The 24,242-nt window shown below is 43.8% G+C and overlaps 1 protein-coding gene across 1 annotated transcript in view; it reads left to right on the top strand.

Annotated features, from left to right (window-relative positions):
• The window catches only part of LOC149086266 (putative metabotropic glutamate receptor mgl-1), a 37,541-nt gene extending 13,871 nt beyond the window's left edge, over positions 1 to 23,670 (top strand). Inside the window, exons 2-6 of the mRNA XM_089232287.1 lie at positions 11,749 to 12,406; positions 12,499 to 12,773; positions 12,864 to 13,093; positions 18,200 to 18,336; positions 20,328 to 23,670. Coding sequence (XP_089088413.1) covers positions 11,837 to 12,406; positions 12,499 to 12,773; positions 12,864 to 13,093; positions 18,200 to 18,333 — 1,209 coding nt within the window. The 5' untranslated portion in view covers positions 11,749 to 11,836 and the 3' untranslated portion in view covers positions 18,334 to 18,336; positions 20,328 to 23,670. The remainder of the gene's footprint in view (positions 1 to 11,748; positions 12,407 to 12,498; positions 12,774 to 12,863; positions 13,094 to 18,199; positions 18,337 to 20,327) is intronic.
• Positions 23,671 to 24,242: the final 572 nt, after the last annotated feature.

The following is a 24,242-nucleotide window of genomic DNA, read 5'->3' as shown; positions in this document are numbered from 1 at the left end:
ATAACGTTGCCTGTAGGTGCTCCCGGAGCAGATGAAGACATCCCCACATCCCCGTATGTTAATCTTTCTATATTTTATTTGATTTTTTTTTCCTGGAGCCACCCACAGCCAACGCCCCGTTACGGCACAGGGCCGTCTTAATGTATCACTCCCTCCATAGGACGCCCCTCAAATGCATAGGGAGCCTAATGATAATTATATCTGGTAGGTACTACGACTTCCGAGAGCATGCAAACTGGCACGCGGTGCTCCCAGCCAGGGCCGCAACTAGATGCTTGGTCACCCGGGGCAAGCGCGCATTTTGACGTCCCCTTGTAATGTTTAACGAGAGGTTTCAGAATGAAATTTGTGCTCCCTCGTGTCTAACACCCGGGGCACGAGACCCGCCTGCTCCCCCCCCCCTCAGTTGCAGCCCTGCTCTCAGCCTAAGTAGGGGGTCGTCACTTTGCTCGGGGTGGGGGAAGGCCGTGTGATGGCAACGCGCATGCTCAAAATCCCAGTCTCAGCCTCTTTCCTCGTTGCTTTAAAACAAGGATGCGGAAGCTTGAGAAGAGCGTGAGGCCCTTAATTCGTTTGAAAACGTGGCGCCGGCCACTTACGTCACTAGTAAATGTACCGTGGGCCGTTTGTGTGATCTGGACCTTTGCCGCGGGTAACGGAAGTGATGTGGAACTGGGGGGGGGGGATTTCTGGAAGGAAGTGTTGTTCATGTTACTTAAGGGATCTGTTAACGTGCACGCGGGCTGCTTGAGTGATCTGGAACTGTGCCGCGGGTAACTTGAGGGATATAGAACTTTACCAAGAACTGCTCAAGTGTTCATAAACTGTGTCGCGGGTTGTTCGAGGAATCTGCAAATACCTATCTATGGGCTACTTGAGTGATCTGGAAGTGTGCCCGGAGTAACGTAAGTGGAGGGGGGGGGGACTTTACCGAGGGCCACTCAAATGTTCTGAAACTGTGAAATATATCCAAGTGATCTGTAAATGTATCGTGGGCTACTTCAGTGATTTGGAAGCGTGTCGCGGGCCACTTGAGCAGGATCGCAACTATGGAGAACAGACGGGTCTGTTGCCGGGCGCCGGATGACGAAAGGGGGCAAATTTCACAATGTAACCTCTTTGAATTGTGCCAAATTGCGTGCTTGGCCCGGCTGGCCGAGACGCGGCCCTGGTTTGAGTGATCTGGAAGTGTGCCGTGGACCACTTGAGTGTTCTGGAACTGTGTCACTGGTTACTCAAGGGATCTGGAAACATGTTGCGGTCCACGTATGTGGTGAGAAACTACCGCGGGTCACTTAAGCGATCTGAAAACGTGTCGCGAACAACTCGATTGCTCCGGGAGCATGTCGCGGTTCACTCAGGTGTTCTGTAAATGTGCCACGGGCCACTGAAGTGCTGTGAAACTGCACTGCGCTCATTTAAGTGATCTATAACTGTGAAACTTAGTTCATTTCCACAAAACTCGGTTTGAGGGTACGGGCCACTCCAAATAACTCCGAGAGCCACATTCGCCTCGCGGGCCATTGGGTGAGCTAGCGTGCGTGCGTGCGTGTGTGTGACGTATCGTCGTTGTAACGAGCGTCGACGGTTTTTTCGGTGCTGCCACCTGCCGGCGTGGAAACGAGCAACCGAACTCTTAAGAGTTATCGTGTCCTCCGTTCTCTATTGAGTGTTATATTCGAAACTTACTAACCTAATTCCTCCATCAAGTGTCCAAGAGTGACTTGTACGACCCTGACTCCTCAACACAAAGACAAGTGTCAAAAATGGGGAGAGTGACATTCGATCTTTCTCTCTGACATAAGTGTCACTTGACGTGTCTGAACAACAACAACAAATATACGTGCAAGACTTTCTCGAGATGCCATTCATACCACGTGACAAAGAGTTAACAGCCTAATAACCCTCGCCACTTCAAACGCTTTAGTACGTCTTTGCTTCCCAAGATGGCGGCCTATATCGTAATTCCAATTATGCGCGGAACTTATTTCATGGACTATATTCATATTATGAAATATTGAAATATTACACGAATATATTGCTCGTATTGCCTAAGTGTGGATGTTATCGCAAGGGTTGCTGCCACCTATTGAATAAAATCAAAACTATCTGTTGTAGTTCTTAAAATGAAATTTTTTGTTAATCCTAAACCGATGTGCAATTTGAAAATACGTGCGATATATGGAACATCGTGTGTGATGTGTGTCCGGGCCGCTTCAGTGCTCAGGAAATGTTTCCGGGCCGCTTAAGTGCTGTAGAACTGTGCAACGCATCACTAAAGTGATCCCTAATTATGCCATGGATCACTAAAGTAAACTGAGAATGTTCCGCGGTAACTTGAGTTATGTAGAACCGCACTGGGGGGCCGCTTGAGTGCTCTAAAACTGTGCCACATGTCACTCAAGGGATCTCTATATATGCCACGGATCGTTTAAGTGTTCTGGAACTGTGTCGGGGTTACTTAAGTGATCTTTGAATGTGCCACGGGCCTACTTCAGTGATCTGAAAATGTGCCACGGGCCACTTAAATGATCTGGAATTGTGCCACGGGTCATTTAGGAGATCTGTAAATGCGCCGCTTAGTTCATTTTTACAAAATTGGATTTGGGGGCAAGCCACATCAGGTAATCTTCAGGGCCACATTTGGTCAGCGGGTCAAGGGTTTACCATATATGGCTTAAGGGGTGGGTCGCAATGAATTTCTCAAAGATAAATTTTGAGTTCTTACCCTTCAAATAGCGTTGAAATTAACAGAAATCGATTATAATAACATATAAAGGTATTTCCTTTCGTAATGTTATTTTAAAAAAAATTTCGTCTGTTGGGGGGTGGGGGGAGGCACACGAGCCCCCTATGCTCCCCTCCCGCGTACGTTTCTGATCCCACCAATAAGCGTTAAGGCAGTGCTGACGAAATTTTGCTGACGGGGGGGGGGGGGGGGTCAGAGTTTTGCTTACGGGGGGAAGATGTCAAAAATTACTGAAAATTTGCTGACGTAATACTTGAACGGAACTTAAATTGGAGGGGGGGGGGACATCATAAAGGGGGTAAAACCAACACCTCCTAAGCCAAATAGCTGTAGATGGCGTTGCTAAAACCCCTTTTTCTTGGGAACCCTTCGAGTAAATAAATATTTCGGAGAAACCTTGCAAAAATATCAACGTTCTAGGGACATGGCTGTACTGGTAGAGAGAGCTGCTACTTCATTTTTCCCCGTTACTATCTTCAAATTAGCTTAGGGTCCCCAAGGAGCGAGCGTATCGCTCCAGGGTGAGATCCATTGGAATAAAGAAAAAAATATTTCAAGCAGGTAAAACACTGCACTATAAATCAATTAGAGCCCGAGAACTAAAACTGAAAACAAGTGACTAATGCCTTGGCCCACGGGCCCGGATAGATGATGGGGGGGGGGGGGGGTCCTTAAAGCCTCTTGAATGCGTCTCTGAAAAACAAAATGCGCGCAAACAGTCAATAACATTTCGATGTCACCGTAAATCCATGCACACATGCGTACGCCAGCAGTCCCTTTAATGTTATTTTTACGACGTATCCATTGTGTCAAGAAGAAGCCATAAATCACGCGTCAATTTTACGGCATTGGCTGACGGATTTATGATCATTCTTATTATACATGCACACGTATACGCCGCGTTATTACATTTGTACGTGCGTATCTGCATAAGTGAGTGCGGGAACAATAGCCTCTCCAACATGGTGTATGTGTCATTTTACGGCCCTCGACGGAGGATTTTGCTTTAGCGTTCCGACTACCCCTGCGGTTTGTATCTCGTTGATTTGTGGTCATGAAGTGATTACGTAAGGATATGAAACTTTATTTTGAATGTTTTTTTAAGGGCGGTCGCAATTGAATTCTCTTGCTTGGCTTCAAGCGTGGCCGGATTCATGGCCCGACTTTGGCATGATAGGACTCCGGACAAAGCGGGAATTTGGCCAAACCCCCCCCCCCCGATTCTTTTTTGGAAAATTTATTCAACTTTAACATGATGAAACGTTTGATAATGATGTGGAATGAACAAGTTCTCAAACTGAATACAACTGAATAGCATTTCAGATATAACAGTATATCCTCATATAACATTATGAATGAAGAATATGAAATGCTAGAATGATGCGAGAAAATCGTTTATTGACTTCGACAATTGGAAGCAAACGGCAGGAAGTGTACTTGGAAATGGATAAAATTGGATTTAACACCGACTGATAGAGCTCTGTTGTTGTTTTTTTCTTCAAAAATGATCGTTGATGCTATTGAGAAAAGATAATTTTTTAAATGTGTTTTATATAGAGAAGAGGGTTCTTATCCTATGGGTCGCGACAACAAATTTGGGTCGCAGAAGCTTCAGAGAAGGGTCGTACGAATCTCTACTTACATCCTGGGATTCTCGAGCTACGGGTCATGATCCAAACTTGATTCGCAGGGGGGGGGGGGGTCTTCCGAGATGGATTCTGCGAATCAACTTACAGCCAGGGCTTTCCGAACAATGGGTGACGACCGAAACTTCAATTAGCAGCAGCTTCCTAGATGAGTCGTACGAATCCACTTACAGTCTTGTTATAAATGCACTTTTTGTGCATTTCCGCAATGTGCGGAAGGGGAAAAAATAATGTCATGTGGTAGTTTGTTATAAAATTTCGGAGTAAGGTATGTGAAATGGTATTTCTCTTCACTGTTTGATGTATTAAGGGAATATTTAGAATGCTATTGTATCTATTTGATGTCTTTTTGATAAATGAAGGGGAAGCCTGAGTTATTTTTTAGTATAAGTAGAAGAATCGCAATGGGGGAGGGAGGGGGGTACGTTCAGTAGCGGATTAAAGTCGACCGAGGCCTCGGGCTCGAGAGAAAATATTGGGCCCCTTAAATTAGAAAAAAGTGCAGAGTTTTGGTTTTTCGAGGCCCTTTAGAAGTCGGGACCCCGGGCGAGCGCTCGCCGTTAAATCCGCCTCTGGGTACGTTTAGTTGCCGGTGGCCCGGGCACTAGATCCGCCTGCTCCTCCCCCTATTTGCCAGAAGCCAGAAGTAACCAGATTACGAAACTTTAAAAACAGAACGCACCCTTTGGACACCTTACCAACGACTAATTGACTAATTAATTTATCTATGTTAGATAGCAGTAGATGGCATCACTGTAATCGAACCCTAGTTGAGGGACGTAGGGCTACCGGATTCTGAAATTTCCGGACACATGCGCTCGCGCTCAAATAGTACTTCCTACAGATAGAAGGCCTCCGCACGCTGCTCGTGGCGTCAGCAAGTAGCCCATTTCCCCTCAGAATATTCAGGGAAAAAAATTCCCTGTTCGTGCCAGTATCCATCGTGAGCGCCCGAGTGGCCTAGTGGTAAGATGCTCGCCTTCCACTATGATGGTTACCATCAAGGTCCATTGGTTCGAATCCGGGTTGAACATCCGAAGCAAGTTCTTTACCTAACGAACCTGGGGCGACCACGATAGATGGAGCCTTCATTTCCTACCCAACTGCACTGGTTGGAAATTGCCATATGGCGCTATATGTGGCCGGAGTTGGTGTGCGGAAAAGAAATGATCTGGATTTCTATGCTTTTCATATCCAACACCATGCGGTATTTGTGAGCCGACAAGAACGATTCTACGCCAAAATAAGAAGTATAATGCTGTGGGGAAAGTTGTTGTAGGTGGTCTTAATGACGTTACAGATGAACTTGGCAAGCCTTCTATCTCTGATAGGTGCTGGCTCGAGGCGATGCCACTTACATATTTTCACTACAGATGGCGCTTTCTGTATCGATAAAAAATAACCATTGTTTTCCAACCCAAAACAGAGACGCCTTTAATATGTATACCATAACTTTTTTTTTGTGGGGGAGGGGGGGGGGTTCTTCTTAGATGGAGAAGGCGGTCAAGTACGACCATGGATTTCCTCAAAGAGTGTTAATATTTGGGGGAGGAAAGGGGAACCAAATTTACACACACACAGGTTTTTGTTTCCTCGTGAAATTTAATTTTTAATTAAAAAGTAGTTGTGGCCGCCTCTGGCAATCGAGTGGTGGTTAATGGAACTAGCTTCTCACTGTGCAGGTCTGGGTTCGAATCCCGGTTCGGGCATGGATGGCTACTAACACTAACAAATTCCCTGGACGGATCACGCTGATCTCCCTAGGGAATACGTGAAGATTACGCTATTAAAAAACAAGTAAAATGCAGTCATATTCATCCTGGGGGGGGGGGGGGGCATTCAAGTATTACGTCAGCATCGATGGGGGGGGGGGGTTCCGATTTGCTGACTTTTGATGACAAGGGGTGGGGGGGGGGAGTTAGATGATGCTCTCGTCATCAACGACCCTTTATGAAAATGTGAAATATTCTTAATGGCATCTTACTCGGTGCGCCAAAAACGAGAAAAACCTTTCGATAGTTTGTGGGCACTTGAAGTAACATCCCCCCCCCCCCCCACCTATTGATAAGTGCCCTAAAGAGCCACTTTACTGATCTCTAAATGTTTCGCGGATCCAAGTGATCTGGAAATGTGTCCGGGCCGCTTAAGTGCTCTGGAACTGTGCCACGCATCACTCAAGTGATCCGTTAATTATATGCCGCGGATGACTTAAATAAAGTGAGAATGTGCCGCGGGTAACTTGAGTGATGTGGAACCGCACTAGGGCCACTTAAGTGCTCTAAAACTACGTCACATGTCACTGAAAGGATCTCTAAATGTGTCACTGATCGCTTAAGCCCTAACAACATAGAAAATTTCCCTGAATAGAAATCCTGTCGTTATAACCGAATCATCCTTACTACTGATATACGAGGTACTTTTACTTTTGAGACCTTTTTTAGCAAAAAAAAGCAACCAGATGCTACGTAAATAAAGTTGCTATTTCATTATGATTAGGGGGTGACCAACGTCGATCGATAAAAGTGCGGGAGATTACGATAGTAAAAGTGGAACATCGCACAATTGGCGCAAAAAATGTTGCCAATCGCCGGCGATATTGCCAAATATTGCTTGTGAATTATCCTTAGCGAGATGTAAATTATGCAAATCACTTTCACCTCCTGATCATTATGAATGAAAGCAAGTGCGAGAAGAACGAGCTTTTTATATAAAAACAAAAAGGTGGGAAAAGCAAAATTACGGGCTGATAATGGGAATGTCCCGTATACGGGACATATGTCAACGAGTCGGAACCTGAAACGTCTTCTTTTTTTTTTTTTCAATAATAAACCTTCAATAGAGCAACACACAAACGCGATGAAAAAATTGTCGTTATATCCGAGGTCGTTGCGTTTATGTATACGTTACATAAGAAAGGTTCATTAACATTATTCGCTATGGGGGAATGTGACCACATAATTTTCGGTTACGGACAATAACTATGCATTGATTATTAATGCAGTCGAATACCGTTATAGTGAAAATCTCGTTTTAACGAAAACTTTTCTAATTTACCGGACAATTTTACATAACAATAACGTAAAAACCTGGAATTCCTTTATAAAGAAATTTCGTTATAACGAAGTGTTTTCTCTGGTCTCTTGGAATTAGTTATAACGGGATTCAGTTGTATTAGCGAGTTTGGTTGTTAATTCCGGAACCCCGAATGCCCTAATATGGGGGAAAACGTACGAGGACATGTCCTCTTTGGATAAGAACGTCTGTTAACCCTAGTCACAGGACTACTACCGGAAGAGCCTGATTTCCCAAAGATATAAAAGAGTCCTATTAAAATCTTCTAGAAACGTAAAATGAATCAAAAAAATCAAATTCAAATAGACCACGATCGAAAAAGAAACCATAGTAATGGTTAGTGCTGCCATCTGCGAGACGTTTTCTGAACTATACATCAGAATTTCATTTCCCTTCCTATGGACCGTTAGAGGAGACAGAAAAGAAAGAGATGGCTCATGGTAACAACTCCATGGGGGAATGATTGATGAATTCGGAGGAACCAATGAGACATTCCGGTTTTGCAGGTGGGGATCAGTTTGGCTCATTAATTGGCGCTCGACCCAGACAGCGTTTCGCCTGGTCTCGAGCACGTTCGTTGCAATTAAGACAAGCTCTTGCGAGACCCTTCTTTCTACTGTGGCATCTTAAGAATGTTGCAAACGATGTCTAGGAATGCTGGTATGGTACGATGACATCATGGTCACCGGGTGGCTAAAGGAGCATCTCAATAACTTCAATCTCCTTTATTCATTAACATCCCTGGACCCCAAGCCCGGATCTTTTATTTTAATTTTCTACTAGACCCCCCCCCCCCCTCAGGGCCTGTTTCCTCATAAGCTCGGGCAATGCACAAATGTGAATTTTCGGGGCCACACTCAGCACACACATTCCGGCTTGTACCGATTCGTTACAAATTCTACAAAGGAATGTGTACGAAGTGCATATACGGTTAAGTAGGCCGCCTACCCATTGAAATCATTTTTTCCGAAATGAGTGCGGGCCCCAAAACATTCCCGATGATATAAGCGTAGTTAGGCATTCCTACTCTCTAGTGACGATTTTCCGGTTAAGTGCTGTGGGGGTGGGGGGGGGGGAATGCAGAAGCTTCAACGCCCAGATAATTCTAATTAGGGTGTCCAGTCTGCGGCATGGCTCTCAAAGAGCGGGGCTGTCAGGGCTCCAGCCTAGGCGGGGGGGACGGAAAAAAATCTTATTATTTTTGTTTTCATAAACCACTATTGCAGAGCTGAAAAGATCCCAGTCTATAGGCCCGGCTATAGAATATGGCGGCCATGGTATTTGTGGTCACCTGAGGTTCCACAGAAAGAGTTTCAATTCTTCTAGTTGAGTGGGATCGAACCTAGCCGATCTCTATTCCGCGGACAATGGAATTTTCTGATAGTCTTGTCTGGCCTGTGGGACCAACTCCGGCAATACATCGCCATACGGCAGTTCCCAACCAGTAGAGTTTGGCGGGAAATGAAGGCGACATCTATCGTTAGTCACCCAGGCTCAGCAGGCAAATAACTGGTTTCTGATTGTCTTGCCCGAATTCGAACCCGTAGACCTTGAGGGTAACCTTCATACTGGAAGATGAGCATCCTACCACTGTGCCACTCGGGCGCCGCTGTGGACCTGGATCATGGGGGGGGGGCGGATTCTCTGCTATTACTTAACCGTACATGCACCTCGTTCACACATTTCTCTACGGAATTTCTAACGAATCGGCACATGCCGGAATGTGTGTTCTGAGTGTATGCGTTGCCCTAACGCATTTTATGTTGTGAAGTTGCGCTTGTTTCGTGTTCACGCTGCCCTCTGTCTTCCATTTTTTGAAGTAAAGATGGAAATGCTTGAATTTTCATGTTATGTAAGTATTGCGTTGATGGTGTGCCTGTTCCCTGCGGGGAGACTTTTACAAATGGGAGACCGGCTTGCATTCTCGCCTCGAGTCTGGAAAACCGTAGAAAACCACCTTCAGCCGACTACCACTGTGCCGTCAACAAGGTTCGAACCTGAATTCTCAGGACGAGAGTCAAGCACGATGCCCGCACGACCGCAGCACAGCGGCGGGGTTCTCTGCTGTATCTTGTGAGAACTGCGGACCCTGATCACCCTTTCGAAACCTGATTTACTGGACCGTGGGATTCTCGGCTACATCTTGTGAGAACTGCGCACGCTGATGAAGCGGAACTGCTGGTCCCAGCACTTCAGCAAGATAAGTCAGAGGCGGAGGCTATTTACGGGGTAGCGGGGAAGGGGGGGGAAGTAGGCCGTAGCCCAGAACGGCAAGCTTGGATTGGTGGCATTTGGGGGAATGTCTGATCATGAAAACTGGACAAGAACAGAGAACCACACAACTGAGATTATTGGAGGGGGGGGGGAGGGGCAAACATGATTTTGCAGTCCCCACCACTGTATAATTCGATGATTTTATAACCGAGTTTTTAATCCCTCTTAAAATGTGGCACACTCAGGAACTCATAACATTTTAGGCCCGTAACTAGGCTGGGCCCATTCGGCCGAATGTGGGCCTTACAAAAAGTACACACTTATCTTGCAACCTTTTCAAGGGGCCCCAAGAGAAGGTATCCCCCCGGGGCCCCGAGAAGGAACGCTACGGCCCTGAGCCACGACCATAAATCAACAACAAGATCAGCTTTGCGACCCATGGGACTGTTTGTTCTTCGAAATTAGCGAAACCAGAGACGCAAAAAGTGCATTTATAACCGGACTGTAAGTGGATTCGTACGACTTATCTAGGAAGATCCTGCTAATGAAGTTTGGGTCGCCACCCATTGCTCGAAAAGCCCTAGCTGTAAATTGATTCGCAGGACCCATCTCGGAAGGCCCCCGACGAATCAAGTTTGGATCATGACCCGTAGCTCGATAATCCCTGGGTGTAAGTAGAGATTCTTCTCACGGGAGATTCTGTGACCCAAATTTGGGATCGCGACCCATACGATAAGAATCCCCCTTGTCTAAAGTTTCCCGCCTAGGACAGCGGTTGTCTCCTCTCCCCCCAGTTCCGACTCAGGGAGAAGGGGACAATCTTGAGTGGGCAGTAACATTACGTTATCGGCGCCCCCTGAAAGCGTTCTGCTGTCAGCTTACAATATCTCAGTCAGCTGACTTATTACCTGGGATAAAGACGGGAAGGACGGAATCGGGGACTGAAAGGACCTGATTCAGCTACTAGCTCTTGGATCCGAGTCCACAGAAGAAGAAAGTTCAGCCTCGGATTTTGCCTACCATCACCACCACCACCACCACCCTTAACACTGTGACCTAAAAGCGAAGAGATAGATAAGAAGGGGCATACTAGGTAATGACCTATTGGAATGGAGTCTCATTAAGCTTGAGCAATTAGCGTGCTTGACATGTTTTCCAGCAGATGTCGTGTCATTTTGGGTTCATTACACTTGTTTCTTCCCTCACCTTGTGTCACTTTCTCTCTTCTTTTTTCTTCATATCTATCCGAATGTCTCGGATCCCTTGATCGAAACACTCAGAAAATGCGTCCGACGTATTCCGAGTCTCCCGCAAGGACTTGTTGTTGGGATAGTGGGTTAAAGACGATTTTAGCGACATGTCCGTCACCCGATCAACATTGACCTTTAATCCTGGTGGCCATTAAATTTGAATTTTGTAATATTTATGGTTTGAGACGAGAAATGTTTCGTTCTTTTGTATACTTCAGTGTATGCAAGACATTGTATGCACGAAACATTTCGAACAATTGATATGACCGCTACGTAATTAATTTTATATTTATGTAAATGTTATACCGTTTCCGTGCGGATTGGGTTTTATTTCTGGTCTGCGAATTATTTTTATATTATTTGCCGGTCTGCAAATTATTTGTCTTTTTTAATTTTTTCCCTTTACGCGAATTATTTATCTTCTTTTTGTATTTTTGCCGGGCCACCAATTATTCCCCGTATCGTTATATTTTTTTCCCGGTCCGCAAATTATTTTTCTTGTTTATTTATTATTTTTTTTTGGCCTGTAAATTATTCCTCTTATTTTTGTAGTTTTTGGAGGTCCGGAAATTATTTGTCCGATTTATTTTTTGCCGTGTAAAGTGATGGTTGTTTTCAAGTTCACGAAGCGCTATCCACAGGGATGTTCGCAGGACAGGGATTATTTTAAATGCAGCGCTTCTAAGAACTTAAAGGTGGTGCTACTTGTGTGAAGTGCTTCAGATAATTCAATTAACGTGATTACATTAACATTTTTTTCTTGTTTCGATCTTGATTGTGTCTATGTTGAAAAAATAATAATTTCTGTTAATTTCAGGCATGACGAGCATTTCAGTAGTTCCCGGATATTCAAGTGCCCGCGAGAATCATCAATAACTGATTGAAACGGGATATTATTGTTAAAAATGGAAGGGAATGACCCGGACGATGGTGCTTCGAACGAAACCATGGACATTGGAAATGCATCTGTCTTCACGACGTTCATGTATGATGACGACGACGAAGAACTATCTACTGTGCCATCATTGAACTCAACGACGAATTGGACGTTTAGCGACGATGACGGCGACATCAACAACAACGTCACCAAATTACCTCACCCGTCGCGAGCCCTGCTCCAAATGAGAGACGAGCCCTGGGCATTACCGCTGCTAGTCCTATCGAGTGTCATAATAGTTGCCATAATCGTCTTCGAGGTTTACGTCCTCTACAAGTCCTGCGGCAGCCGCAGGCACTTGTTCCTGGGCCAGATGCTGATGATGGGCCTCCTGACGTGTTCCTTACTGGGATACGCCCATATTCTGGAGCCGCGGTGGTTCCTGTGTGCCATAACGAGGGCGGGTGCCGGACTTGCTTACGCCCTGGTGTTCGCCACCCTGTTCGTGAAGTGCGTCTTTCTCATCAATCTGCACTCTGGGATGTACTTGAATTCGGCCTACCAGGGTCTGTTGCTCTTCTTCGCTTTCGGGGTTCAAGTAAGTTCCTTTTTTCAACCGAGTTCCCCGTCCAGTTACATTGAATTCGATGGCATCCACTGAATAAAAGTATCTTGTGCATCTATTGTCAGGTGGCCATAACTACTCAATGGTTGATCTACCAGCCGGCAGAAGTGGTCGTATCGGAAGACGCGCATCACCAGGAAGTCTGCAAGACCACCGCCGTCCAGAGGGTGCAGTTCTTGACCTACACCATGCTGCTCATGCTGATGGTCGTGGTCGTCGCTATCAGGGGTCGTTCGCTAAGGGAGAACAACCGGGAAGTCATGTACATCGGAGTGACCATCGCCCTACTCATCGTGGTGTGGGTATCTTGGATGTCGGTGTTAGTCATCTTTGACAGGAGGTTCGTATCTCTGCTCCATAAAACTTTTCCAACTTCTTGAAATCTTTTCCTACGTATAGTCCTCTCCAACATAAAGATTCACTTTTGTAGGTACGAGGACCCTGCGCAAGGTTTCGGACTAGCATGTACCTCTCTGGTGGTGTTCTTACTGGTATTCGTACCGAAAGCAATTCAGTTGTCGATGGCGAATCGGAAGAACGAGTCCACTAATGGTAGCCAATCCATGGTGTTCGCACCGTCGTTTTTACATCTCCAGCCTCATGCCGTGCTGCCTAGTGGATCCGAAGGAACCATAATCAAGCAGAGTAAAGTTCCAGCTGGTAGGTATGAAGTTCATCTACATAGTGGTCTTCAACCTTTTCACAATAACCGACCGATGAAAGTAATTGAGCAAACTTACAGACTGGCAAAAATGTGGGAAACAGTTTGTGGACCAGTGGAAATGGGGGAAAACAATTCATGGACAGGCACAAAATAAAGGAATGGGGGGAAAACAATGTGCGGATCAACAAAAAATAAATAGGAGAAACAATCTCCGGATGAATCTCCGGATAAATGAATGGGAGAAATTATTAATGCTATTAATTCTTATTTCACTTTGAATAATTACTGTTATACGTAGTAACATTTTTGTAACAATCAGTATGGGATCTTCGATCTCTTTGGTTGTTTTTCTTTTATGTTTATATTTTAAACTACTACTACTACTTAACCGTACATGCACCTCGTATATTTTAGACTAGACAAGATTTTTATACAATTAAAAAAAAAACACTCTGCGGATCGGCAAAAAAAAATTAGAGGGAGAAGCAATCTGCATATCAGTAAAGCTAAATGAATAGGGGGCACAATCTACATATCAGTAAAGCTAAATGAATAGGGGGCACCATCTGCATATCAATAAAGCTAAATGAATAGGGGGCACCATCTGCATATCAGTAAAGCTAAATGAATAGGGGGCACCATCTGCATATCAATAAAGCTAAATGAATAGGGGGCACCATCTGCATATCAGTAAAGCTAAATGAATAGGGGGGGCACCATCTGCATATCAGTAAAGCTAAATGAATAGGGGGGGGGGGCACCATCTGCATATCAGTAAAGCTAAATGAATAGGGGGGGGCACCATCTGCATATCAGTAAAGCTAAATGAATAGGGGGGGGGGGCACCATCTGCATATCAGTAAAGCTAAATGAATAGGGGGGGGGCACCATCTGCATATCAGTAAAGCTAAATGAATAGGGGGCACCATCTGCATATCAGTAAAGCTAAATGAATAGGGGGGCACCATCTGCATATCAGTAAAGCTAAATGAATAGGGGGGCACCATCTGCATATCAGTAAAGCTAAATGAATAGGGGGGCACCATCTGCATATCAGTAAAGCTAAATGAATAGGGGACACCATCTGCATATCAGTAAAGCTAAATGAATAGGGGACACCATCTGCATATCAGTAAAGCTAAATGAATGGGGGACACCATCTGCATATCAGTAAAGCTAAATGAATGGGGGACACCATCTGCATATCAGTAAAGCTAAATGAATGGGGGACACCATCTGCATATCAGTAAAGCTAAATGAATAGGGGGCACCATCTGCATATCAATAAAGCTAAATGAATAGGGGGCACCATCTGCATATCAGTAAAGCTAAATGAATAGGGGGCACCATCTGCATATCAGTAAAGCTAAATGAATAGGGGGCACCATCTGCATATCAGTAAAGCTAAATGAATAGGGGGGGCACCATCTGCATATCAGTAAAGCTAAATGAATAGGGGGGGGCACCATCTGCACATCAGTAAAGCTAAATGAATAGGGGGGGGGCACCATCTGCATATCAGTAAAGCTAAATGAATAGGGGGGGGCACCATCTGCATATCAGTAAAGCTAAATGAATAGGGGGGGGCACCATCTGCATATCAGTAAAGCTAAATGAATAGGGGGCACCATCTGCATATCAGTAAAGCTAAATGAATAGGGGGGCACCATCTGCATATCAGTAAAGCTAAATGAATAGGGGGGCACCATCTGCATATCAGTAAAGCTAAATGAATAGGGGGGCACCATCTGCATATCAGTAAAGCTAAATGAATAGGGGACACCATCTGCATATCAGTAAAGCTAAATGAATAGGGGACACCATCTGCATATCAGTAAAGCTAAATGAATAGGGGGCACCATCTGCATATCAGTAAAGCTAAATGAATAGGGGGCACCATCTGCATATCAGTAAAGCTAAATGAATAGGGGGGGCACCATCTGCATATCAGTAAAGCTAAATGAATAGGGGGGGGGCACCATCTGCATATCAGTAAAGCTAAATGAATAGGGGGGGGCACTATCTGCATATCAGTAAAGCTAAATGAATAGGGGGGGGCACCATCTGCATATCAGTAAAGCTAAATGAATAGGGGGGGGCACCATCTGCATATCAGTAAAGCTAAATGAATAGGGGGCACCATCTGCATATCAGTAAAGCTAAATGAATAGGGGGGCACCATCTGCATATCAGTAAAGCTAAATGAATAGGGGGGCACCATCTGCATATCAGTAAAGCTAAATGAATAGGGGGGCACCATCTGCATATCAGTAAAGCTAAATGAATAGGGGACACCATCTGCATATCAGTAAAGCTAAATGAATAGGGGACACCATCTGCATATCAGTAAAGCTAAATGAATAGGGGACACCATCTGCATATCAGTAAAGCTAAATGAATGGGGGACACCATCTGCATATCAGTAAAGCTAAATGAATGGGGGACACCATCTGCATATCAGTAAAGCTAAATGAATGGGGGACACCATCTGCATATCAGTAAAGCTAAATGAATAGGGGACACGATCTGCGAGTAAGCAAAATTAAATGAATGGGAGGAACTATTCGCGGATTGGCAATGAATGAATAAACGCTAGAACTTTGCCACTGAACTTATCCCTTGCCGAGATCTCTTCCAGCCCAGATTCGTGGCAGAGTATATTTTCCCCGGACAATTGTCGAGGGGATTAACAAATTTTGTGGTGATTACAGACGAGATGGGGTTTGGAGAAAAGTTCCGGGGTTTCATTAAGAGTCTGCCGATTGGCAAAAAATAACTGAATGGGACGGAAAATTTGTGAAAAATAAAAAAATGAAATTTCTCAGAATTTTCGAAAAAATGAAATCAATGAAATTTTAGAATTTTTGTACAAAAAAAATCGTAATTTTCGAGAAAAAAAGTAAAAATAAGAATTTCAGAATTAAAAAAAAAAAATGCAGAAATTTATGAAAAGAAAACAATTTCAGAATTTATGTATAGGTTCGATCCACGTGAGAAGTTTTTCACTGCACAACCTTTACACCTACAAACGTGTATCGTGTGCTGCCATCTCGCTTCCAATCCCGAAATTGTTTTGCTGTGAATGTGTTTGCGTTGCTCTGTCAAGACATTCACTCTTCGTTAGCATTCCTCGCATTCCTGACCGAGTGGAATTTCGTCTTTATCATCGCCGAGACCGAATCGCCCATTGCGTTTTGTGATGAAGGTCACTCTTCCACCAACAAACAAATGCGACGAGTCACACATTAATATGATAATACGCAGACACAGTGGCGATGACACTGACCAGTTTCTTTTCTCCCCTTCAGTGGTGATGGGCTCATGTCCACGGTGCGTGAAATAATCACGAAATTCGTGATCTGATTTCAAGCGATGAGTTCGACGCGATCAACATATTAATAGCAGGAAATGCTTCAAAATGCATTATTGTATTACACATGTGTGTGTGTGTATAAGACGCGGCCAATGTCCGAAGTCTGGCTAATTATCAAAACGGGTGATCACTTCCACCTTCGGCTAAGAAATCATCTTTGAGTCATCTCGGGAATTTTCCACAATTAACGACTGACCTTGGTTGACCTCGGCTGATTGGCAATGCATTCGGCAGTTCTCCTGACCACTCACTCCTCAAGCTCAACCCTCTAAGCTACTGCACGCTTAACCCCCCCCCCCCCATAAACACGCCTCTGTTTTTAAATCACTCTTTTGATAACTAACATGCTTGCAAATTTACTTTAGTCCCTCTTTGATTCATATTAGTCTCTCGAGAATCATATCAGTGAGCTTGATTGCTCACTGATATGATTCTTCGTTCTCTAGGTCACTCTTTTGATCTTTCACGTGCTTGCACACTATTTTTGTTATTCACAGGCTTGCACAATGTTTTGGTTACACATATGCTTGCACATTGTTTTGGTTACACATATGCTTGCACACTGTTTTAGTTTAACTTTCTAGGTCACTCTTTCGATCACTGACATGCTTGCAAACTCTCTGGGTCACTTTTGGTCACGTTCATGTTTGCACACACTCCAGTCACTCTTTTGATCATTTACATGCTTACAATTTCTCTAGGTCAATATTTTAGTCACTAATATGCTTATAAACTCCCTGGGTCACTTTTAGTCACTAACATGCTTTCAAACTTTCTACGTCCCTCTATTGGTCACTAAGATGCTTGGAAACTTTCTAGGTCACTCTATTAAATACTGACATGCTTGCAAACTTTTTAGGTCACTCTAGGGGTCACTGACATGCTAGTAAGTTTTTTGGGTTGCTTTTTGGTCACTTATATGATCACAAATTCTCTAGATCACTCTTTTGGTCACCAACAATGTAAACTCTTTGGGCCACTTTTGGTCACTTACATGCTTGCAAAATCTTTAGGTCACTCTTTTGGTCAGTCACTGACTTACTCCGTCGCGCTCTAGGCTGAACTAGATTTGTGGTTTTACTGCCTGTGGACCACACAAATAACACCTCCCCCCTCCCATAAATACGTATCTGCTGGTGCCATGGGAGCCGAACGAAAGAGTAAGCTGAATTCGCCTTTTAACTGCTCTTTCAACATTTCATGGAGGTACCAAACGCCATGTTTGAACCAAATGACCAAGTATGTAGCTGAGGCCCAGGGTCGTCGAATTAACTTATACAGACAGCCCCACCGTCTAGTTACCCCGGACCACCTTCAGTCAAAACTTTCACAGCTAGTGACCCCTTCCCTCCCCCCCCCCCATATTGATTCTCTAAAGAATTTAAACCGAAAAAAATGAAAAATGAAGTCGATCTCGTCGGTCTCTAAGCCTAAAGGGATTCTACATGAAAGATTGTAGAGGGCCGCAAACTTGATTTCCACCGCAGGACTACGATAACCCTTAATCCAGTGTTTCTCAAAGTGTGTGTCGAGGCTTCTAGAGGTGCCGCCAACCTCTGGCGCCACGGCGAGCTGGAGATATTGATTTCGGATTCAGTCCAGTTGACTCGGTGAATGCTAGAATTGTTCAGACTTCGGACATTGGTTATGACATATGCAACTACAGATTGAATGTCCACGTCACCGACATGTATAACCTACATGTTGATATGTGATTGTTATTTTGCAGATTATTGCCGCGGTTATCCGAGCAGATATTGGAATACCGATTACCCGACTTTCTACCAGATGGAGCCACAGATGACGACCATCAGCTCCGACCACAGCAAGTCCAACGTGACTTTTCTTAGAGTCGCTCCATAGAAGGTGAGACATGCCGCAATTATTTCACAATCATTAAGATCCAATTAATGCATAGATCCATGGTATCATGGATTCATTCTTCGTCGACCGTCCATAACCCCGGTCTATCTCCGTCGGGGCAACTTATTACCGTTTTTATCCGCCGAAGAGGTTGAGCTGAGGTGGAATGGTGTTTTGTAAAACCTAATCATGTTTCGTGCAGCCAGTTTGTGGTCACGTGACTCAGGTTGATATCCGCAGGTGGCACAGTGGTATTTGGCGCAATTACTAACCACACACAGCTCTGGTCTATCACCACAGAGGCCAGTGTCAAAACCAATCGCTGAGAAACTAAACTATGCACGTACATTTTAGGTGCTGCCATCTACTTTCTGAAGACGAACTTGCAATGAAAGAATATTCGTATGAGTGCAAATTGGATTGCTGTGGGGGGACCGACTATCTCTCATTAGGGCTCTTCGAAGTTTAGAAACCATCAAAAATGGAAAGAAACAATTTAGCTGATGAGCACTGACACTTGCGGAAATCGAAGCGTAAAACTGTCGATTCGTGGGAACCATTGTGCTCTCACGTCCATACAGCGGCCAGTGGTAGTCAAAGGAAATGGATGTTGGCTTCCAAACGATAGATGGCGCCCTATGCTAAGGTTCTCCACCATTCACAAACAATGCGATCCAGAGTTTCGTAACGGGACGGAAGTGGAACTAGACATGTGTGTGAACACGTGTCACTTTCATTCCGATCGGCTAATATGGTAATCGGCTAGAATTGGTTTTCTGCGGTTTCCAACGTCGAGGTGCGAGGTCTTCCTATTGAAATGTCTCTCGCCACAGAGAGTAACAGACTCTGTACTCAAAAAATTCGATCATTCCACTTCACTCTCTATATAAATACAAATGGCAGCATTAATTCACACGCAACCCGATAGCCGACTGTTTAGGTACATACACACATTTTCGGCACAACACACTTACCTCTCGAAAAAGCTAAAACGGTAATAAATGTCCTTCAATGGCGGTAGACCGGGGTTTTGCTCGGTTTAGAAGAAGCCTGCTGCGCGTACTTTTTGTTCAGAAAAGGTGCTGTCATCTACCTTCCAAAATCCGTAGTGATGAGCTGGAACTATTAGAAGAAATTTCATTTATTTTTGGCATTTCCGATTGGGAAGACAGACGGCCACACCATTCTGAAGGACAACAAGCACGATATTGTATCTGCATTGATCTTAACACCATAGACCTCATTTGGCTGCTCAATGGCGGTAGACTACTATACACTTCGTACACATTCTTCTACGGAATTTCTAACGAATTGGTACATGCAGGAATGTGTGTGTACGTCTTGAGAAGCGAATGTTAAGTTTGTTTCTGTGTGATGCTGTTTATGTGTAGTGCTGCCATCTGCCACCAATTTTTTTAAACCATGATTGAAGTGTAATGATTGATTAATTTCACCGTTGCGGGTCTGTTGCTCTCTGTGATGAAACTTTTTAACGGGGAGATCGTCTCGAATTTGCGCTTTGAAGTTGGGAACCACAGGAAACCAACTTCAACTGACCACCACTGTGGCGACGGTGGGGTTCGAACCCGCGAGTCGGTCACTATGACCACTCGAACACCACAACAGCGATCGCAGTAGAACGCAGTTGGTTAAGAAAGCGTGGAAGTTTGTGCTCCTAAATATGTGCATGAATATCGTTTGCATAGAGTGCTGTCATTTACCTTCCAGCGGCAAACAAAACTTATCACATGACGTATAGATCGTACGGGATCAAAACCAATGTTCTACCAACCGAAAATGCGCACGACTTGTCATAATGAGTGTTTGGTGCCCAATCATGAATTTTTAATATGGTCCGGTGTCGTGGTCTCTTAGTGTACTCGGAGCGAGGGTTCTTGCTTGTAGTATATAGCTCATGTTATTTTTTTTTATGGAACATCCTGTATGCATTTTTCATGTAAATGATGTAATCAAATGTAATTGTTACCCCACAGGTTCATGCAAAGAAGTAATGATGGTACATATTTCCGTGAGACACCTCAGGCCGGTTCAAAGTGATAGACGCTTTCATCCGCCATGTTTCACTGTGTACATGTCGACATGCCGCTCACATGAGTTATAACAAGTGTCTCCACACCATCAACATTATTGTACATTGTCCTCTTACTTTCTCACCTCATTCATACACAGCTTTTGACTAGTCTTCCAAAAAATAATCAGCCAACGATATAATAATTATTAGAAATAATAGTTATCAAATAATGATGTGATTAATTTACATGTCGTTTGAATGTTTTTGCTAAAATTTGATTATAAGTCATAATTCTTTTAACTATGATGTGAATATTTTGATTTTAAATTCAACATTTTAATCACTAAATTGCCCGTCCGCCGTGAGAAGAGACTTGTCCACGCCTTCTTCATGATTACGTTGCGTTGTGTATATTTATCCGTTGAATTGAATCGCCTTTGAGGAAGCTGCAGTTTGGCGATTTATCTCGAGTGGAAGAGAAGAAAATACAAAAATATTGGCGGTGTTTCAAATTCATTGTCGTTAGAAGTTTTTCCTCTTTCTGGAGAGGCTTGGCTGGGCGCGGATCCAGGACGATATATCGAGAGAGGCAAATTGTTCAAGTTCGTTAGATTGTCTCGTACCATTCGGCTCTTGGGAGGGTGATCGTTTCTTCCTCCCCCTCCCCTGGATCCGTGCACGAGTGAAGGCAGACATATTCAGCTGCGAACGAAGCGGGTACGACATCTTGAGCTGCTAATGAAGCCGATGCAGACATATTCAGTTACGAATGGAGCACAGGCCGATAGATATCTCCAGCTGCGAATGGGTGGATCCAGGACGATGTGTCGCAGGATTTTTGGATCATCCCGTTTTTTACAGGAAAGGCAAATTTCTCCCATATTTTCAGGCTCTTGAAAGGAGTCATCGCTCTCATCTTGACCATCCCCCCGGATCCGCTCTTGGGTGTGCTCAAGTCTCTTCTCGTGATGAACGGATGATATTGACTTTCCAGTGACAAAGAAGTGATGAATGATTTAGTATCCACGCGATGTTTCGAAAATTCATGTTCATCACGATAAGAGACTCAAACACGCCTACGAACTGATATGGCATCCGTTATCCTCTTAGCTTTTAAGTTGCAGTGTTTGTGAATCTGCTCGAGATCAGAAAGAAAAAATCTGCGTGAGAATCTCGCGCGAAACTTCCAGGTTGTCTGACCCCTATAGGCTGCGGGAATAGTGTGGGAACACAAACTCCTTCCCACTCCACCCTAACCCAATTTTATTTTTTCCAAACTGTATGCATCACCCATCATACTAAAGGGAACGTTCTACGATTTCAGTGGCGTCATGTGGGTGGGGGATTAGGAAAGGTAGTAAACTGTCTTTGTCCGACACAAAGCGTCCGAACCCTCCACCCCCCATAAACATTATTTTCGTACCCTGCCGAATCTCTATTGACATTCCCCAACCACCACAACCCATCTGCTTCTCAACAATCAGTCATTCACGGAACCGGTTTTGAGGAAAAAGAAAGCGTTGCACTCTCTGTGACGGATTTTCTTTCCCCTCACAAAATTTCACTCTTATATCGCTAAAGAAGTTTCACTTCAAAAGAAAGGGAAATTGGCAGCGTTCCAGATCTAGCGTCGTCAGGAGGAGCCATCAGTACCCCCTCTGCCAATCAGATGAAAGAAAAGCTTTTGGACGAGGCGTGGTCAAGTATCTTCGTGATACATGGATGATATTGACTTGATAATGCCTGAAATGAAGTCGTACGTAATTAAGCAGTGATAAAATCTTCCCAAATCGATATAATCGTTATTATGTGCCATCCATTTTCCCACTCAGTTTCTAACAGCACAGCAGTGTTTTTGACTGTTAGAGATCAACAAGAAGACCCGGATCAAACTGGAAATATCCAAGATATCATGAGAAAGAGTTTTCAGTATCCCTCTTCCAATAAGATGAAAGGCCTTCTTGAAGAGGCCTGGCGAAGTCCCTTCTCGTTATGGATGGGTGATATTAAATTAACAATGACCAAAATGCAGTCGTATGTAATTTAGTATTGATACGATGTTCTCAAATCGATATAATATACGTCATTTACAATAATTAGACTCAGCTGTGCTCATGTATATAATGACATTAAAAACATTCTTCCTGAAGAGGCGTGGCCAAGGACTTTCTTTTGACTGGAGATAATGTTGATCAAACATAACTATGACAATGAAGTGATAACCTTCATTAATAATTCTATTTTAATGTTTGAAAAAAAGAACGATGTAATTGAGATGTCCACCACGAGAAGACACTCAAACACGCCGACGGGCCACATGCATTTTCTCATTCAGCTTCTAATAGCGCTGCAGTGCTTGTGACTGTTCGAGATCAACGAAGACATGAAGGAAAATTGAGATCTTGCGTCGTCAGAGATGAATCTTTTTGAAGAGGAGTGGCCAAGTCTCTTCTCGTGATGGGTGGACTTGATTATGACCAAAACAGAGATTTTCGTTTTTAATATGGTGTATCCATATCTATAATATGCGTCCCTTAATAGTAATAGACTCGACCGAGCCCCGAAATCACATTAAAAGAAGAGGCGTGGTCAAGTCCTTCTGTTAATGGGTGGATGATATTGACTTAACAATGACAAATGAATGAATGGATAGGTAATTTAGTATCGATTTGATGTGAGAAAAAACCTATGTGGTTGATGTCCACCACGAGAAGAGACTCGACCACACCTTTGGTATGATGCGACATTATTCATCCTATTTACCTTCTTAAAACGCTGGAGTACTAGTGACTGCTTGAAAGTACCAGGGAACAAAAAGGGGAATTGGCAGACAATTATTTTATCAGAATTCACAACTTGTCTGACATGACGTGAAATCATGTCACGTCAGTGTAGTGGGTTTCGGCCTTTTACCACGCTTACGTCATGACACAGCATCATCCGTGATGCCATTTAGCTTCGAAAAACACTGCAGTGTTGTTCAGTTCGAGCGAGATTGATAGAGAAATCATCATCGTTTCAGATCTATTTCCGTAATCGATTTTTAGAATCCCTTTCTCTCTCTGCCAATGGGATGAAAGATAGTTTGTCTATAAAGAGGCGTGGTCAAATATCTTCTCGTGATAGACAGATGATATTGACCGAAATTTGAACTTGGATGTAGTGGAAACAATTTCAACGGTCAGTTATGGCTGTTCCATTTTTGTTGAGACAATATTCATGGCATTACAGTACTTAATTACAGTACTTAACTTAGAATTCATGTATATAGTTCTTAGAATTGAAAGAAATAAAAGTTTTTCTGACATGCTGTTGTGTTTATATACACTTGTTTGGAACATCAAACACATAATTGTGAAATGCACAATGGCATTTATGCCCGACATGATGTATTACTACTACTGAGCTGTATATGCACCTCTGAGAAATTTCTAATGAATTGGTGCATGGTGGAATGTGACATGTGCCTAACGTGAAGTTTCTTTTTGAGGAATGGCTGTTATATATTTAAGAAGTGCTGCTATCTGCCTTCCGAATTCAGAAACCCAACAACTCGTTACTTATTTTGCCTGTTGTATTGTGCATGAATTTTCATGAACAATACAACAAGCATGAATGCTGTAGGCTTGATTGTGCGTGCTCTCTGTGGAGAAACTTCATAAATGGAAGATAGGCTCGCATTATATCTTTAAATGATTTAAAGTTTGAAAACAATAGAAAACCAACTTCAGTAGATCATCACTATGCCGCCAGTGGGGGGATCATCGAAAGTGTATATAGTGAACGGTAGGGGGGGGGGGTGAATATCCACCTCCACTCTCCCTCTTACGCCAATAATACAATTTTTTTACTAAACGAGGGCGAAAGCCACCTTTGT

This window comes from Pholcus phalangioides, unplaced genomic scaffold, assembly GCF_987345545.1.
Source record: "Pholcus phalangioides strain wild (caught in Gottingen) unplaced genomic scaffold, Ppha-v1.0 ptg000005l_1, whole genome shotgun sequence".
Taxonomy (NCBI): Eukaryota; Metazoa; Arthropoda; class Arachnida; order Araneae; family Pholcidae; genus Pholcus; species Pholcus phalangioides.
Note: the sequence above shows the minus strand (reverse complement) of the source record. Positions and strands in the feature narration are given on the sequence as shown.